We start from the raw sequence: 19662 nt of genomic DNA on the forward strand, positions 1-19662 counted from the left end.
TGGGTTCAAGAATTAAACGTAATACATACAATTCGATAAGAGGGTCGATCCGAAGTATTCTCATCACGAAAAATATCAGTTCATACACCCGTCACCGCAGATTCATCATCTGAGGTGATGGGTACATGAATTAGCTAGATGGTGGTGATTTGTTCACAATATAAGTCATCAAATTGTACACCTTGAATATATACAACATGTTTTCCTCTTTGAAAATTGAAGTATAGTTAATTTACAATGTTGTGTTTCTGGTGTACAGCAAAGTGATTCAGATATATATATATATATATATATATATATATATATATATATATATATGTAGGTAGATATATCTTTTTTCATATTCTTTTCCATTATGGTTTATTACAGGATATTGAATATAGTTCCCTGTGTTATAGAGTGGGACCTTGTTTGTTGATCTGTTTTATATATACAACTTTTAATGGCCCACAAGATACCTCGATAAAAAAGGATTAAAGGCAAAAATGTAGACACACACATGAATATACATATACCCACCCATGGAAACCCAGTGGAGAGCATAGCTGAGTATATATTTGATCTTGGGATATTGGGAAGGACCTTTATGGCATAAAAGGAGTGGCGGACCTCATGAAGAAAAGGTTAATACTCTTCCTTATGTTTTAAATCTTGTACACTGGCCTTGGATGGTCTATGTAGAATATTTGTGCCCCCAGATCTTGCCAGAGAATATAGTCTCACGACCTCTGCTACTTACCCCTTTCTAAGACCTTAGCTGGTTTGGTAAGAAAGCACGTTCGTGGAGGAGACTTTGAAGGGTAGAATTCTCCTCTAGGATCTTATTCCGGATTTTATTTTTCCATCAGGCCAGACCTTCCAAGAGCTGTCAGCTGTCTTGCCTCACAATCCTTTGTCCTCTGCGTAATCGCCTTGGCCTGATGGTCCTTCACTGTCGCATCCCGCCTTGTGCGGACAGCACCACGAGGAGCCTGCCAATAAATCCACTGTATTGTAGGGATGCCACTTTGTCCCTCGGGACACCACGACCGGAGGAATTTCTCTCAGAGCCAGGAAAGGCTTTGCCTCTTGCTTTCATCTTATGAATGGTGTCCAACGGGTGACCTCATCGCGTGCTTTGAGAGCTGGACAATTCAGAGGCACATTTGCAGTTCCTTTAGTCACTGCCGAAGCTCTCACAATGCAGACTTTGCTCGCTAAGCTTTCCTCTGGCAGCAGAACATAGTGGTTAAGGGTGTAAACTCTGCCTGGAGCTTGACAGCTTGGACCCAGTTTCCCCTCTGCCACTTACTAGTTCTGGGATCTTAGGCCAGTCACTTAATGGCCTTAGCTTCCCCATCTATGAGTGGGGCTGATAATCAAATCTCCATAATCCCCAAATTGTGAAGATCAAAAGAGTTAATACCTGTGAAACGCTTAGACTAGTGCTTGGTACCTCATAAGGATTGTAAATAAATGATGACTGTGATGATGATTCTATTCTTTTCTCGTTGCCCTTATTTCTCTCTATTTTTTTTTTATTATCACTGTAATTTATAGTCATATCTAATCCTTAGTGGATTTACCGGTATATGACCCAAGACTTGCGCTTAAGACAATGAGTGACTATTCATTTTTGAGTACCGACACCCGCCTGCTTTTTGAAAGTTCGCTTTATGCCACTTGGCTTTTACGAAAGGATTACATTAGTGCCATTTTTCGCTAACCTGAAAGAAATCTAAAGAGGATCTCCCCTTTCACAAAAAAAGGCCCAAAGCGAAAAGAGCGTTCAGCATCGGTTTTGCAGGGAGTCTTTTTACAGAGGTGTCGTGCACCCCGACGGGTGAGAGTGGCAGCCCCAAGCTCCTTCCCCGGAACTCCATACACTCAGCATCTCAGCATCAAGTCACCATAGCTTTGAGCCCTATGAACACCTGTGCTTTAGCTCCCTTCCTTTCGTGCGTCGTTGGCAAGACGTGCTCTGAGGTAATTGCTTCCTTGCTTTGTGCGTTCCGGCTTACGAAGGACTTCACAGGAATGTTTCACTTTCAGATAGCGGGGGAAGCCTGTATACACAGAGCACCTACTGTGTACCAATAGTGTCTTTGAACTTTCAGTGGTGTTTCTTTCCACTGCTGTTCAGTTGAATCATCTAGAGAACACAGGAACTATTGGGCCCCTCCCCGAGACCACTTAAATGAATTCTGGTGGGCAGGGCCAGGTGTAATACATACGTTCTTTTACCAGGTGTACCTACCGCGTAGCCAGAGTTCAGAATCCCTATCTTAGGACGTGGCACCGTGTCTAAAAGGAGTTTACCTGTGTGTGGAGGTGAAGTCGGTGTCCACCTCCTCCTGAATCCACATTCATTTTCTCACCTGTCTCCCCATCATCTCCCTTTCACCTTAACTCAAACGTGTCCAAACCAAAGTCCTTATCTTTTTTCCTCCAGACCGGATGTTATTCCCATATTCTCCGTTCCGTTGATAGTTCTACAAACTACAATCTAGTACCTAGGAGTTCTCCATGGTTCCTGCTACGATTCTGCAGCCTCTGATGGGGGACACACAATTCTGGATTCCTGGCTTCTTCTCTAAAAACTCTCACTTTCTGGGTTTTACTTTGTGTTTCTCTAGAGTCTCCCTGTCTCCCTCTGGACCAAGAAGGAATTATGGGACAGCCTGGAGATCAAGGAATAAGACTTCTTCCTTTCCCCAGCAGGCTTGGTGTGAAACTCTAGGGCGGTCGTTAGGGGTGTACATTATAGAGCCAGTTTTTTGGAATCCTGACCTGGAACCGTCATTTACTAGACTTAATGCCTCTCTGCTGCAATTTTCTCTTCTGACAAATGGGATCTCCGTTGTTAAGTTACTGTCTCTTAGTTCCAAACTCATCTTTCTGTTCTCTGGTCTTTAATGCTGGGGGCTGGAATCTGAAAACCACATTTCTCTTAGCCGGTCGTTTCTTGTTAGTCTCTACTAACGGGGGTGGGGGGAGATGCTATAGGAGATCGCAGGGCTGGAGCTGGGAGAAGGGACCTGTTCCCTCCTGTCCACTTCCCGTCTGCTTCCTGTTTTCCCCCGGCTTCTGGTCTGCTTTTTATCTGCTTCCTGTCCTTGTGAACAACCCACGTTAGGCCACACAGGGCTCCCCAGTTTGAAATTTGAGGAGAATCTTGGGACAAAGGCCAGCAGCCCTCCTGCTTGATGACCAGCCGGCCTTGGTGGCTTCGTGCCCTCTTGTCTCTGTGGTCTCTCCTTCTCTCTCGGCCATGGTATATTTTATCTGGTTGAGAAAGACAGAAGCTCGTCTGACTTTTCCCATCTCACTGTTATATGGGTGGCTTTTGAATTCAGTAGTTAAGTATTTGCTGCCTTTTCTTGGTTATGTGACCAGTGACTTGGGTTTCAAATGCAGAGGCGTGGAAGGATCTGGTCCCCAGGTACCGCGACGGGATGCAGTTGGGGGTGGGAGCGCACTGGATGAGGATGAACAATAAGTTCCAGCACAGCTGGTCGTTTATGACTAACTCACCATTTGCACTTCTCCTCCTTAACCTGAGAGCGTTTGGCTTGACTTGTTGCATTGGCTACTCCTGAGGCTCCGGGCCATGTGCAGGGGTTTACAGGTAGCAGTGCTTTTCCACGTTTATTGTTACCTTAAAGGTATGGGTCTCTGGCTGCTTTGCCGGCAGCTGGGTCAACTGTATCTATTTTCCTGCTCTACCTGGGAATCCAGGCCGGTATCTGGGATGGGAGACAGTCACCTGTGATGGTAGAGTGATGAAAGCCTCACTGGGCGTGTAGGGATTTTGTCCATGAAGCTGGAATAGTGAGCATTGAGTTCTAGCTTCTTCAGCTGACCTGGACATAGCCTTGGCCTCACGGCAGAACCGCCAGGCCAGTTGGCGCTATAGGGCCATACAGAGAAGTGGAAAAAGCCTTCGGGATCGGACAGAGCTGGTTTGAACCCTAACTTCGACCATGTCCAGATTGCTTCATTTCTCTGTGCCTCAGTTTCACCATTTTCCAAAAGGGACTAACTGTTCATCTCACAACCATCGTGATAATCAACGGACTTAGCCGTTATATATGCCCAGGTGTGTTGGCACAAGTGCTCTGTAAGTGCTGTTTCTCCTTTAAGTGGTATTTTTTCATTCCACGTGAGAATTGCAGCTCTTTGCTTGGCAAACCTAGCAACCAGCTTAGTGACCACAGCGATGTGATATTTGAGAGGACGTGAATGGAGTAATAATATGATGGAGCAATGATTTGTTAATACTAATGATATCTATTAGCAACCCCGGGGAGAAGCCAGAGAAAGGCTCAGAAGGAACACAGAGAGATTTATTCTCTCAGGCATGAGACCATATGGCAGTCTTAGTTGATGGACATTCACTCAGCACATATTTGTTTACTTTCTTCTGCTAGGTACTGGAGATTCAGCAATAAACTGCATATCAAAGTCTGTGCTCTCATGAGCTTGAATTTTAATAGAGAGACTAGATAGAAGATAAGCAAACAAGTAAAAAAGGCTAATTTCATACGGTGACAGTGGCCTTGAAGAAATATAAGAAGAAGGTGTGATTAGTGACTGGATGTATTCGTCAGGCTTTAGCCAGGAAAAGAGAAACCACTCTAGTTATTTCCACAGAGGGAATTTAATCAAGGGAATTAGTCACTCGGGTGATGGAAGATCTGCGAAACCAAGTTGGATGTGGTAAACACCTTCTGGGAATGGTAAAGTAATCCAGAAATTAATAACAGCAGGAAGCTGCTACCAGTTGGACTGAAGGGACAAAGTGAGGAAATTGGATTATCAGAACCCAGAAGCTGGAACCATCCAGTAGATGTTAGCACTACTGCCTAGGAGAGCTGTATCCATGGTGGGGAGCGTGAAGAGGGCTGGAATCAGAGAAGAGGCACTGTCTCTGCCAGGAAATGCTGGCAGACAAGGGGAGAAATACCTCCCATGCTCCGTCTTCTACCAGAGCATCCCATTGCATCCAGAAGCCAGGGAGCAAAGGTGCTTGGGAAGTGTAGTTTCCTGTGATGCAGAGAAGAGCAGGGACGGGGCTGGAGAAACCCTTCCTGAGCTGAGAAATCCTGGTAGGAAGGAGTCTGCTCTGCTCACAGGTGGGTGATGAGCTTCCCAGCAAGTGCAAAAGTTCACAGAGGAAGACGCAGGAACAGGGTGGAGATAGACAGGAAAACACGAGTGTGAACGAACTCCTATCATTCCTCCATCCCAGAAACAACATCCACTGCACCATTCTGAACGGATAGGAACGCTTCCAAGGGCCTCCTTGTAGTTTCTGGCCACCGTGACCGTGGACACGGGGGTGCCCAGATGGTGGAAGTAGATGACCAGCTATTCTTCAGGACCACCCTTGGACAGATCAGTGAGCAGTTTCTCTTGCTGTTTCCAAAGACCTGGCCATCTGGCCCCCTGGAAGGAGAGCCTTCTATCCCTGGCTGTGCATGTCCGTGTTGTCTTGGGGGAATGAGAAGAGACTCAGCTGCAGACATGTCACAGGCCTTGACCCCCGGGTGGGTGACCGGGAGCCACAAGACTGGTACTCAGCTTCCAGGTAGGGCTGGCGATGGGAGCGGAAAGGTCTGTGAGTCTGTGGGCTGCATTATCTTGGAGCTGCAGGTCCCTCCGCTCCTGACCAAGGCACGTGCCCAGGAGTATCTTTTGTGCGCCAAGCACAGCCGTGATGTCTGTCCACGCACTTTGGGTCACAGAGTCCATGCCGGCATCTCCAGCGCCCTGGGAGTCCCTTCACTCTGGGAAGCTGTTAGTTTCCCCGCGAAGTTCTCTCTGGGGCTTCTCGGAGCCGTCTGTGAGTCAGAGCATCCGTCTGGGCACCTTGTGCTCTTGGTGAACCTGCCCTTGATTTTCTTCTGGGCTCATAAGGGGGCCAGTGATGAGAAGCCCTTTGCAGCTGGGCCCCACTAAAACATCCTCGTTTTCTATTTATTTATTTACTTATTTTTGGCTGCGCTGGGTCTCCGTTGCTGCGCGCGGGCTCTCTCCAGTTGCGGCGAGCGGGGGCTGCTCTTCGTTGCGGTGTGCGGGCCTCTCATTGCGGTGGCTTCTCTTGTTGCGGAGCGCGGGCTCTAGGCGCTCGGGCTTCAGTAGTTGTGGCACACGGGCTTAGTCGCTCCGCGGCATGTGGGATCTTCCCGGACCAGGGCTCTAACCTGTGTCCCCTGCATTGGCAGGCGGATTCTTAACCACTGCGCCACCAGGGAAGCCCAAAACTTCCTCATTTTCTGCTCTCAGGACCCACCTCATTCAGTCGGGTGGTGAAAAGCCCTCTAGGAAATCAGCAGACTGAATAGGGCCTCGTTTCACATTCAGAACTCTGGCCACACGGTCTACCTGCCAATGGGAAGAAGAATGATGCCACTATATGACATTAGGGGACTAAAGGTAGGGGTGTTAGCGTCTCAGACCCCGGATGTCTGTCTAAGGACAGTCTCTCGGCTTCATAAAATGCTCCTAAATTTGGATGTCATATTTTGTGGCAATCTGATTTGAGGACAAAATGAGGATCTGGGCAGCTGATGTTTATGGCTTTCCATATAAGTCTTCAGACAAAATTTGTATTGCATTTTGCTTGAGTTATGGTGGGACAGGATTGTAAACTTCACACTGTCATTTCAGGTAAAATGCAGGCCTTGGCCATAATAAAGAAGAGAGAAGGCTCAGCTTTAAATTTCTTGTCAATCAGATTTTGAGAGGTATAAAATATTATGAAATATCAATATAAATGATAATGAAAAAATAAAAGAAGTCCACAGTGGGAACAGAGCATATTAAACTTTGCATTTATTTTAATTTCCTTTTCCACATCTGTAAATAAGTCAGAATTTAAACCTTGCCTTGGGCTTCGCCGAGATTTTATGAGAAGATAAAATTTGAACCTCTTTCTTCCTAAATCTGGTCGGCTGAGTGCCCACCCCTCTCTGCTTAAGGGTATTGTCAGGCTGTGGAAGACAGACTTCCCTCGTTGCCAATTAATTTATGGGTAAATTCACCAAGAATTTAACTTCTTGGTTTGGAGAGGGGAAATAAACCCATCAAAAAATAATTTAAATTTCATCCGGAGTGGTGTTTCTGCATTGCTTGACATTGTCAAAATACAAATTGCCCCTTGGTGGCGGCAACAGCTAAAACTTCCCTTTGGATGAGGTTCCTTCTTCAAAGTCATCTCTCTTCCTCCTCCGTCTTTGATCCGAATCCTGCCCCATCTATGGGGATGCAATCTGGAGGAAACCCAGGTCTATATTATGAAAGTGAATGTATCATATGCATATTTATGTATGTATATATATTACATACATAAAATATCTACTATTGAAAATATATTTTAAACAGATATGGGATAACTTAAATCAAGACTTGACGTCTGTTCTTTCACTTAAGATGTCGTAAGCATTTTCTCACGGCAGTACGTATTTGTTGAAATCGTGGTTTTGACGACCGCTTAATATCTCACACAGAGTAAGACTTTAATCATTTATGTAATCATTTGCCCTCATGATGAGTTTTTAGGTTGCTTCCTGTGTGTTGCTGTTATAAATCGTACTCGTGTTGATGCTTGTACAGTAACCTCCTTTCTGATGCCCTCTTATTTGCTTCGCATGCACTCCTAGGTGGAGAGTTATTGGGACGGGCGTTTTGAAGGGTCTGAACGTTCACTTTGGTAACTGCCTTGTGTAGGTTATAGCCGTGCCTTTCTCCAAAGTCTGCCCGCTCCTTGGGGCAGAAACCACACCTGTCTTGCCCCTGTAATATCCCTACCAGGGCTGGAAATATAGTAAGTAAATATATTTAGATAGATAATTGGAGAAAGGAATAATGAATGACACTTCTCCTCCAGTAATTAATCTGACCCAGGACTGGCCATATTGATGACACTTGAGAACTTTCTTTCTTTCTTCCCCCCTGACCCCATGCACATCTTATTTGGTTGCACTGGGTCTTAGTTGCGGCAGGCGGGCTCCTTTAGTTGCGGCACGCGGGCTCCTTAGTTGCGGGACGTGGCCTCCTTAGTTCCAGCACGCATGCGGGATCTAGTTCCCCGACCAGGGGTCGAACCCCGGCCCCCTCCATTGGGAGCGCGGAGTCTTAACCACTGCACCACCAGGGAAGTGCCTCCCCCCTCAGCTTTACTGAGATATCACTGACCTGTAAAAAGCGTATATGTTTAAGGTGAACCATTGGATGTTTTGATATATGTGTACATTGTGAAGTGATTACCATAATCAAGCTAATTAACATATTCATTACCTCCACCTAGTTATCACTGTGTGTGCGTGTGTGTGTGTTGAGAAGATTTATTTTAAAATCCATTCTCTTAGCAAATTACAATGTACAATACAGTGTTGTTAACCGTGTCACATTAGCTCTCCAGAACGTGGTCATCTTGCTTAACTGAAACTTTGTGCCCTTTGACCTACATCCCCTCTTCCTCTCCCCCCAGCCCCTGGCAGCCACCATGCTACTCTCTACTTCTACGAATTTGACTGTTTTAGATTCTGCATGTAAGTGAGATCGTGCAGCATTTCACAGAGAATTCACCTTCTGAACACCTTCTGGGAGAAAGTATGCGGCAGCCCCTTCGTGGTTGTATCTGTTTCACAATCTCCTAATTACAATTTTGTCGTCCGCTAGGAAAAGAAAGCTCACCAAGGACAGCCCCGAAAAGGCCAAAAATTACTCAAGTCAACAGAAAACTGTATTTCACAGAATTTGTAACGGCTGCAGAAAAAATGTTACGGGGAGTCAGAGTCAATGGAGTATTTATTTGCCTTTTATCCTCTGGCGATGCTGTATTGTAAACACTGCTGCCTGGTTTATTTCCTCTCGCTCTGGTTGGAAGCCAGGCTCCAGGGGCAGAGGTTTATTTCAGGGCAAGGAAGCATTCCTGTCCGTTCTTGGCCTGATTTGCCAACCCTGGTTCCTGGTGGGCTGTCTTCACTTTGAAGAAGCTTCTTGGGTCTTTGCTCTTTGTGTTTCCCTACTTGAAAGAAACACACACACACACACACATACATATACGCATGCCCACATATACATGTTTATGTATATTTATATGTGTTTTAATTAACAAAGTAATACATGATTATGGTAACAAGTTTTAAGAAGATAGAAACATAAGTGGTAAAAGGCAAAAGTCCTTTCTGGAGTCTATAGATACCAAACATAAATATATGTACATTTACATATGTATGTATAAAATCTTAAAAAATTACCCCAATAGGATCATATGTGATACATTTATAATTTTTTATGCTTAATAACAGATTGTGGACACTTTTTCGAAACATGCTGATATAGCTCTGCTTCATTTTTCTTACAGAGCTCTGCCCGTTACCCCACTTTAAAAGTGTATAGTTTATCTGGTCTCCTCTTAATAAACCTTTGGAATGGTTTAAACTAGTAAATAATAATAATGATAGCAGGAGGTAAAGATTGAGCATTTATGTGTGTCAGCACTGTTCTAAGCGCTTCATATTTATTAACTCGTTAATCCTTACAATCATTTATATTTATATCCTACTTTATATGAGGACGTTTGAGGCACAGAGAGGTTAAGTAACTTGCCCAAGGTTGCTCAGTTAGGAAATGGCAGAGCCAGGATTCAAATCCAGGCTTCTGGCTCCAGCACATAAGATAAGTTTGTCTGCAGTTCACAAGGATGCTGCGGTGGACATCCTTGTCGATAAACCGATCTTTATGAATTCTCACTCGTGTTTCGGAAGGAGAGATTTCTAGAAGTGGGAATGCCGAGCCACCGCTTCACCCTCGTTTCAAAAAGAGTTAGGCGATGTCTGAACATCCACGTGGACACCACATCTAGGCGGGATGGGAAGAAGCGTAAATGTCAAAGGAATCAAGCATTAACACGTCATACCCAACGGCCCAATGGCTGGTTGCGTGGTGGGCTTGGTAGGCGTGCAGCCTGCTCTCTGGGGGGTGATTACAACAGAGATGACCACGACCCTCTGAGTTCGGGGCCTTGCAAGAGCAAGAGGGTGCGACGTTTTCCCTCCGGGGGTGGGTAATTCAGTCACGGGACGATTGGATCCGTGGTACACGGGGCTCCTTCCCGCCCTTGCCCCGGCTACTTCGGAACACACTTTACGTAATGACGGGACTTTCACCGCGAGGAGACCCAGGAGTCGGATGGGCGTGGCCAGTGGGTGGTGTGTTGTGCGGACGGGTGGAGGCGGCCCTACGTTAATTTCAGCACCTCTTCCGACGCGCCTCTCATTCTCCCTCTGCTTTCGTTTCTCGTGCAGTGACGGAGAGCCGCGCCATCGTGGACAGCCTGCAGAGGTTCTCCTCGCTCCCTGCGTACCTTCCCACGAGCTTGCACGTCTCTAACGCAGAGGAGTCCTTCTTCCTCAAAGAGGCCAACCAGGACGTCACTCGGAACTGCAGTCTGCAGGCCCGGGTGGAGTCGTTCTTTATCTACCGAGCCAGGAGCCCCCCGATGGTCAACGCCAGCTATGGGCCATTTTCCGTCGAGAAGACGGTGCCCCGGGAGCTCATGCTGACTTCTGCACCCTTTGGCAACATGGGCGAGTTTCCCTTCAACTGGAAGTTGAAAGCCCACATCCTCGGTAGCTCCATCTACTCCAACAGACCCAAAGTGCAGACCTTGTTCTACATCGCCGGGATGGGCTGGGCCGACGGCGACCCAGCGGAACAGCTGCCCTGCGTCAAGATGTTTGCTTTCCCGGAGGCCAGGGAAGTGGCGGCCAGCTGTCGGCTGCAAGGGACCCCTGGGCTGTGTGTGGCTGAGCTGGAGGTGCTGCCCGAGTGGTTCAGCTCTGGGCTGGACCTGGAGCCCGAGGAGGAGATCCCAGCCCTGCTGGGCGGCACGGCCATGGAGCTCTTCTCCACGCTGTACCCGGCCGACCAGGCCGGCCGCTGTCCCCTGGAGGAGGACAGCAAGTGGGAGAACAACATCCACTGGGGCCAGGACAGCCCCCCGCCAGCGCCTCCAGCCCGGGAGAGGATCGGGAGTGTCGTGGTCTACCCGACCCAGGACGATCTGAAGTGGTCCCTGCTGAGCCTGGATGAGAACGTCGTTATCTCCGTACCTCTGAACCTCATCCGGGAAGGCGACACCGCCACCTTTTTGGTCTCTCTGGCCAGTGGCTCTGTGGCTGACCACTTCACCCTTAGGTAAGAGGCTTCGCGGGGTTGGATGGGATGGAGATCAGCTCTCGATCATCAGTGAGTTGTTAGTCTGTCAGGTGGCTGGGGATGCTTTGCTGAGGATCCAGCATGGTGAGGATACTTACAAACATAAAAGAAGACCCATCAAAACAACACACCAGACAACGTAAAGCAGAGTATTTGGGGGTGGGCCCCGGGCATCCCTGTTTTCTAAGCACCCCCTAAGTATAATTCTGGTGTGAAGCCAGGATTAAAACTTCTGCTTTGAGAGCAGCAATTCAGGCTGTGAGGTCCACGTTTGTCCCCTTCAGGCTCCCACGTGGTAGTCTGAACCTCTTCCTGCCCCCTTGACGTGCCAGGCAGAATCCCATAGTGCCCGGAAGTGGACACCTTGTAAATGCATTCCAATTTCTAAATCCATGAAGGAGCTTTCTGAGACAGTGTTTCCCACCTCACAGCTTTCCATCAGTAAAGAATCCTTTATCAAAGCAAAGCAGCTGTCTCTATCTACATGACAAAGACTTGGTTTTAGGATTGCAGAAAGCGAGGAACTTCTCTGAGCGAGGGGGACAAACCTGTCTTTAGCTTATTTTGCTCACATAGGTTCCTGGGTAGCCGCAGGAAGCAGCAGTAGCTCTGCTACATACCGGCTGTGGGTCCTGGGGCAAGTCACCTAACCTCTCTGGGCCTCAGCTTCCTCTTTGGTAGGATGGGGATAATGATGGGATCTATCTCCCAGCGTGGTTGTGAGGATTACACAAGTTAATAAAGTTCTTAGAGTCACGCGTGGCATATGAGGGGTCTCCACCGAATGTTAGGCTGTGGTGTTTCCTGGTCCTCAGACGCCGAGCTGGTAGACATATAAACTGAAGTGCTTGTGGGGCTTTGTTTTGCTGGGTGCAGGTGAGGAAAAATGAGAATTAATCGTGAGTCCAGTATGGTCCTTCTGATTCTGACGGAGGCCGATGTACCAGATCACGTCTGTTTGGAGGTACGCTTGTTCAGAGCCTGGCAACAGGATCCCGAGTCTCTGGCAGATCCCAGGTGGGTTTAGTAGCCCGCAGGAAGCGGGCTTCCTATTCGGAGCCTCTTGAGTTAGTCTTGGTGGTAAAACTGATTCAGAAATTGGTGTGGACCCAGCCCTGTGCTAGTCACTCCACTGGTGGGGCTGGGGTGGTCTAAAACCCAGTTCTTGCTCTGAAGAGATTCTTCCAATGCAAGGCAGTGCAAGCTGCTCACTGTAGACCAAGAATGGCAAAGGGATGGTTTCTGCTTTCCTGCCCCTCCCTCTCCCAAGGCAGACATGACCAGTCAATTGCAGCACCTCAACACTCCTTCTGCCGTGGCAGACATTACTAATCTACTGCACTGAGCTCAGAACTCCAGGAAGCCCCTACCAATTCATGTGAGGTAGAGGGTATGACACTTAAGACTGAACTTATTTGCCATCCCTGATGTAGAGAGAATGTTGTTGGGTGAGAAGTTTGAGGAAAGGGAGAGCAGGTGGCCTGGTGGTTGGGGAAGTCTGGGAGCCTGGCTGGGAAAGGCATTTCAGGACAGGGGAATATCATAAACAGTACTTAGGTAACTTTCACTGAGGACTTAGAATGGTCCAGGCCACATTCTAAGTTGTTTACATGCCTTAACTCACGGAATTCTGACAACAAACAACTCAAGGAGGCAAGTACGGCTATCATCCCCATTTTTCCGAGGCACGGAGAGGTTAAGTAGCTTGCCCAAGGTCACACAGCTCGGGAGCAGTGAGTGTGAATCCCGGTGGTCTGGCTCTAGAGCCTGTGCCCTTCACCCCCATGGACCACTGCCTTTCGAAGACAAGAGGGGGCAGCTGTCGCACCCCCAGGCTGCATGTGGCTCAGTCATGCCAGAGCTGAGGGTCAATTTAGGGAGGCAGAGGCTGCTGAGACCAGAAGAGGATCCAGCCTACACAGTGTAGAGGCTCCTGAAGTGTTATCTTCTTGGTGAGTAGAAACCCCTCAAGGTTTTTCTTTCCCGCAGAAGTTAATTTTAGAGCTGAAATGGACGATAACACTGACTTTCCCTTGAGAGGTCAAATCGTGAACTGTCAGCCTCCAGGAAATAGTAGCCACAGGGCCTTTAGTTGTGGGGCCTTGGGACTGTCCCAAAGGAAGAACATCTAGCCTAGAGTTTGCAAACTGGTGGTTATAGCAAATCTAGGCCACAGATGTATGCTGGTTTTTTTTTTTTTCTTTTTAAAGCTCATATGGCACCCCTTAAAATATTTAAAAGAGTTGCCAACCTCTAATAATAGGGAGATCTCATGTGTCATTTACTTGGAAAGTGTTGAAGATTTGGTAACTTGGCAACAGTTGGCTGTAGTTAGGGAGTGGCTTTCCCCTTTAGATGGATCATGTATCGCCTAGTTCACCCCAGTCCCCACTACACCCTATTGTCCCACACCCGGCCCATTGCACTCACTTATCTGGCTCCTGTGAGCATTTAAAAACTCCTGATATAGTGTTGAAAAAAGGGGGATGCAACGCTTAGAAGAGGGGCTAGATTCTAATCTATGAAGGCAGGCATCACCGACTCATTCACTGTGTGTCAGGGAGACAGAAGTGGGCAGTGGGTGCATCACGGGAAATGAAACCTCCCCTCCATCATCACCGGCGTTATTTAGTGAATTAGTTGCTTCATGTAAAGCAGTTAGAAGGGTGCCTGGCGCCCTGTAGATGTTCAGAAAGTGTTAATTGATACTATTATCTACTATAATTGATGCTGTTATTCATACTATTATGTGTTAATTGATACTATTTAAAAATTTTTTCTATTGGCGTATAGTTGATTTACGGTGTTGTGTTAGTTTCTGCTGTACAACAAAGTGAATCAGTTATACATATACATTTATCCACTCTTTTTAAGATTCTTTTCCCATATAGGCCATTACAGAGTATTGAGAAGAGTTCCCTGTGCTCTACAGCAGGTCCTTATTAGTTATGTATTAATATTTTATATACAGTAGTGTGTATATGTCAATCCCAATCTCCCAGTTTATCACCTCCCCTTTCCCCCCGGTAACCATAAGTTTGTTTTCTACATCTGTGACTCTATCTCTGTTTTGTAAATAAGTTCATTTGTACCGTTTTTTCAGGTTCCACATGTAAGCGATATGATATTTGTCTTTCTCTGTCTGACTGACTTCACTCAGTATGATCATCTCTAGGTCCATCCGTGTTGCTGCAAATGGCATGATTTCGTTCTTTTTTATGGCTGAGTAATATTCCATTGTATATAGGGACCACACCTTCTTCATCCATTCGCCTTCCATGTCCTGGCTATTGTAAATAGTGCTGCAGTGAACATTGGGGTGCATGTATCTTTTTGAATTATGGCTTTCTCCAGATATATGCAATCGATACTATTAATTCATGCTTTTTAATAATTATGTATATCGTGCCAGGATCAAGTCGTATCTCTTATTGTATTATCATGGGCACCGTACAAGGTATTTGTGCCCATTTTATGAATGTGGAAACTGAGACTCAGAGAGGTTAGGGGTAACTTGCCTGAAGTTGTGCAGTGGGGAAGCGGTTGGGACTGGGGTGTGGATCTGCATGCAGGAGTTGAGAACTCCCTTTTAAAAACACTCTTTTCGGCTGTTCTGCTTGTGTAGGTGGGGACTGAGCTTTACTTCTCGAATCCTTCTGGGTCAGCATCTAGAGTTTCTTGTCTTTATGCCTTCCTAGATAGGACTTTTATTTCTTTTTGTTTGTTTGCCTACAGAAACTTTATTCACATGTAAATGATATGACAATAAATTTGATTGAAAAAACCAGTATATAACTATCAATTGCATTCTTATACAAGGATAAAGTTCTCATTTCTTTTACTGGAGTGTAGTTAATTTACAATGTTGTGTTACTTTCACGTGTACAGCAAAGTGATTCAGTTACACATACATACATGCATATATATATATATATGTATATATTCTTTTTCAGATTCTTTTCTGTCATAGGTTATTACAAGGTATTGAGTATAGACGACTAGTATTTCTTATGCTGTACTTTATGGCCAGAGAAGACTGCACTGAAATTATGGCAATAAATGAAGATCACCCAAATGAGGACACACAGAGCCTATTTATCCAGCGCTTTTTGCTGTATGGCCAGGGGTCAGTCGGCATCACTGGCGTGTGGCAGAGACTCAAGGGCAGACGGGGAAGGGGGGAAGTTTTTCATGGCAACAGGGAAGCCCGGGTCTGCTCCGATTGTTGCCGTGGGGAAGCTGCAGGTAGGCCCCCCAGCAGTGAGCATCCTTATGTGACAGATCTGGGGGGCATATTTGGCTTTTTTCTGGTTGACCTTGAATTGGAAGCAGAGGCTGTAAAAAGGGCAGCTGGCAGTCGTGGACCAACTTCAGACCTTTCTGGGCTGATTGTTGCCAAGGCTGTGGTTTGGCTTTTTGGCTTGGTTGCGGCCAGGTTGTGGGTCAGACTTTCATTGTCATATATGGTCTGGCTGTTGTCTTTTTGTGTATTCAGGCTCTCAAAATAAAACAGTTTCGGGGCCTAGGGGAACATGTTATTTCCCAACATAACTGATTGTCTGTTTTAATCATGTCTTTTATGAAAGAAATGTGACATATTTCATTCCGGCTCAGATGAGACCCCGGATCAAAGCGTGAACGTGCACAAGATTCGCTGAGATCTAATTTTAGAGCTGAAGACGTATGGACAGGGACAGATGTGTGCAGTTTTCATGTGTCACGTTGCTATTTCTGACGGCATATTGTATCGGGGCCAGTTTGAACAAAAGTTGGATTGGTTATTCTCTAACACAAATAGATCCTGTTAAACGCTACTATCTAAAAGTGACCCTATATTGAAAAGCCTTTTAGCAAAGGGTTAAAACGTGTGGTTTGGAGGGGTTGGGGGCTGCTGGCAGGGCAATGCGAGGCTGGATTCGGGGTAAGTCTTTCAAACCAAGAAAGTGTGACATGTTACGAAAAATTCCCCACTCCATCTATAATGTCTCCAAGGCTGAGAGTGATCCTGAGAAACTTTATCCCTGATTTATGAAAATAGCTCTTTCTCAGGTCACATAGAGACCCTCCCGGGCTGACCTCTCGTCCTGTCAGGCTGCGGAGCCCAGCGGTTAACATTGTAGACCCTGCGGCCAGACATCCTGGGTTCAAATCCTGGCCCTACCACGTGTCAGCTGGGTAACTTTAGGCAGGTTGCTTAACCTCTCTGTGCCACAGTTCCCCCACCTCTAAATGGGGGCAGTTCATGCTCTCAGTGGCTATTTAGGAAGCATCAGCTTTGTGCTCAGCCAGACTCTCCCATTTCATCTGTTGTCACCCAGTCCTCCCGGTTGCTCAGGCCAAACATCTAACCACCGGACTGACTTTTGCCATTTTCTCATACATCCCCTCCATCTGAACGGTCCTCAGATCCTGGGGCTCTTCCTGTACAGTATCCAGGATCGAACAACTTTCGTTGCTACGACCCAGGTCAAGCCAGGGGCCGCTCTTGGCTGGATGCCTACAGGAGTCCCCTGACGGGTCTCTCTCTCTCTCTCTCTCTTTGCCCCCTGAGGTCTTGAGCGAAAGCCAGAGTCCTCATATGGGCCCACAGGCCTGCCATGATCTGACCCTACCCCACAGCCTGCCGCACTGCTCTGATTTTTTGGACATACTTTATCATTTATGTTAATGACATACTATATCGGTGTTTATGGCCCACCTCTTCCAGCTAGAATGTGAGGTTCGTGGGGGCGGGGACTTTTGCCTCATTTGTTCTTTGATGTGTCCTAAGGAGCCAGAGCAGTGTCTGACACACAGTAAGTGCTCAAGAAATATGTGTTGGAACACACGTTTATGATAAGAATGCTCCAGAAAGTAGGCATAGAGGGAACTTACCTCGACATAATAAAGGCCGTATATGACAAACCCACAGCCAGCATCGTCCTCAATGGTGAAAAACTGAAACCATTTCCACTAAGATCAGGAACAAGACAAGATTGCCCGCTCTCACCACTATTATTCAACATACTTATGGGAGTTTTAGCCACAGCAGTCAGAGAAGAAAAAGAAATAAAAGGAGTCCAAATCCGAAAAGAAGTGAAACTGTCACTGTTTGCAGATGACATGATACTATACATAGAGAATTCTAAAGATGCTACCCGAAAACTACTAGAGCTAATCAATGAATTTGGTAAAGTAGCAGGATACAAAATTAATGCACAGAAATCTCGTGCATTCCTATACACTAATGATGAAAAATCTGAAAGTGAAATTAAGAAAACACTCCCATTTACCATTGCAACTAAAAGATTAAAATATCTAGGAATAAACCTACCTAAGGAGACAAAAGACCTGTATGCAGAAAATTATAAGACACTGATGAAAGAAATTAAAGATGATACAAACAGATGGAGAGATATACCATGTTCTTGGATTGGAAGAACCAATATTGTGAAAATGACTATACTACCCAAAGCAATCTACAGATTCAGTGCAATCCCTATCAAACTACCAATGGCATTTTTAACAGAACTAGGACAAAAAATTTCACAATTTGTATGGAAACACAAAAGACTCCAAGTAGCCAAAGCAATCCTGAGAAAGAAAAACGGAGCTGGAGGAATCAGGCTCCCTGACTTCAGACTATAAAAGCTACAGTAAGGCTTCCCTGGTGGCGCAGTGGTTGCGAGTCCACCTGCCGATGCAGGGGACACGGGTTCATGCCCTGGTCTGGGAAGATCCCACGTGCTGCGGAGTGTCTGGGCCCGTGAGCCATGGCTGCTGAGCCCGTGCGTCCAGAGCCTGTGCTCCGCAATGGGAGAGGCCACAGCAGTGAGAGGCCCGCATACCGCAAAAAAAAAAAAAAAAAAAAAAAAAGCTACAGTAATCAAGACAGTATGGTACTGGCACAGAAACAGAAATATAGATCAATGGAACAGGATAGAAAGCCCAGAGTTAAACCCACGCACATATGGTCACCTTATCTTTGATAAAGGAGGCAAGAATATACAATGGAGAAAAGACAGCCTCTTCAATAAGTGGTGCTGGGAAAACTGGACAGCTACATGTAAAAGAATGAAATTAGAACACTCCCTAACACCACACACAAAAATAAACTCAAAATGGGTTAAAGACCTAAATGTAAGGCCAGACACTATCAAACTCTTAGAGGAAAACGTAGAACACTCTATGACATAAATCACAGCAAGATCCTTTTTGACCCACCTCCTAGAGAAATGGAAATAAAAACAAAAATAAACAAATGGGACCTAATGAAACTTAAAAGCTTTTGCACAGCAAAGGAAACCATAAACAAGACGAAAAGACAACCCTCAGAATGGGAGAAAATATTTGCAAATGAAGCAACTGACAGAGGATTAATCTCCAAAATTTACAAGCAGCTCATGCAGCTCAATATCAAAAAAACAAACAACCCAATCCAAAACTGGGCAGAAATAGACATTTCTCCAAAGAAGATATACAGATTGCCAACAAACACATGAAAGAATGCTGAACATCATTAATCATTAGAGAAATGCAAACCAAAATTACAATGAGATGTCATCTCACACCAGTCAGAATGGCCATCATCAAAAAGTCTACAAACAATAAATGCTGGAGAGGGTGTGGAGAAAAGGGAACCCTCTTGCACTGTTGGTGGGAATGTATATTGATACAGCCACTATGGAGAACAGTATGGAGGTTCCTTAAAAAACTAAAAATAGAACTACCATATGACCCAGCAATCCCACTACTGGGCATATACCCTGAGAAAACCATAATTCAAAAAGAGTCATGGACCAAAATGTTCATTGCAGCTCTATTTACAATAGCCAGGATATGGAAGCAACCTAAGTGCCCATCGATAGATGAATGGATAAAGAAGATGTGGCACAGATATACAATGGAATATTACTCAGCCATAAAAAGGAATGAAATTGAGTTATTTGTAGTGAGGTGGATGGACCTAGAATCTGTCATACAGAGTGGAGTAAGTCAGAAAGAGAAAAACGAATACCGTATGCTAACATGTATATATGTAATTTAAAAAAAAAGGAAAAGAAAAGAAAAAATGGTCATGAAGAACCTAGGGGCAAGATGGGAATAAAGACGCAGACCTACTAGAGAATGGACTTGAGGATATGGGGAGGGGGAAGGGTAAGCTGGGACGAAGTGAGAGAGTGGCATGGACATATATACACTACCAAATGTAAACTAGATAACCAGTGGGAAGCAGCCGCATAGCACAGGGAGATCAGCTCGGTGCTTTGTGACCACCTAGAGGGGTGGGATAAGGAGGGTGGGAGGGAGGGAGATGCAAGAGGGAAGAGATATGGGGATATATGTATATGTATAGCTGATTCACTTTGTTATACAGCAGAAACTAACACACCATTGTAAAGCAATTATACTCCAGTAAAGATGTGGAAAAAAAAAAGAAATATGTGTTGGATGAATGAATGAATTTGGAAGTAT

The 19662-nt window shown here is 45.8% G+C and overlaps 1 protein-coding gene across 3 annotated transcripts in view; it reads left to right on the forward strand.

Moving 5' to 3' along the window:
* TMEM132B (transmembrane protein 132B) overlaps window positions 1-19662 on the forward strand; it is a 383413-nt gene that overhangs the window by 141061 nt on the left and 222690 nt on the right. For all 3 annotated transcript variants that reach the window (XM_067014888.1, XM_067014887.1, XM_067014886.1), the window contains exon 2: window positions 10296-11187. In XM_067014888.1, the coding sequence (XP_066870989.1) occupies window positions 10296-11187 (892 nt within the window). The remainder of the gene's footprint in view (window positions 1-10295; window positions 11188-19662) is intronic.

This window comes from Kogia breviceps, chromosome 15 (genome assembly GCF_026419965.1).
Source record: "Kogia breviceps isolate mKogBre1 chromosome 15, mKogBre1 haplotype 1, whole genome shotgun sequence".
Classification (NCBI taxonomy): Eukaryota; Metazoa; Chordata; class Mammalia; order Artiodactyla; family Physeteridae; genus Kogia; species Kogia breviceps.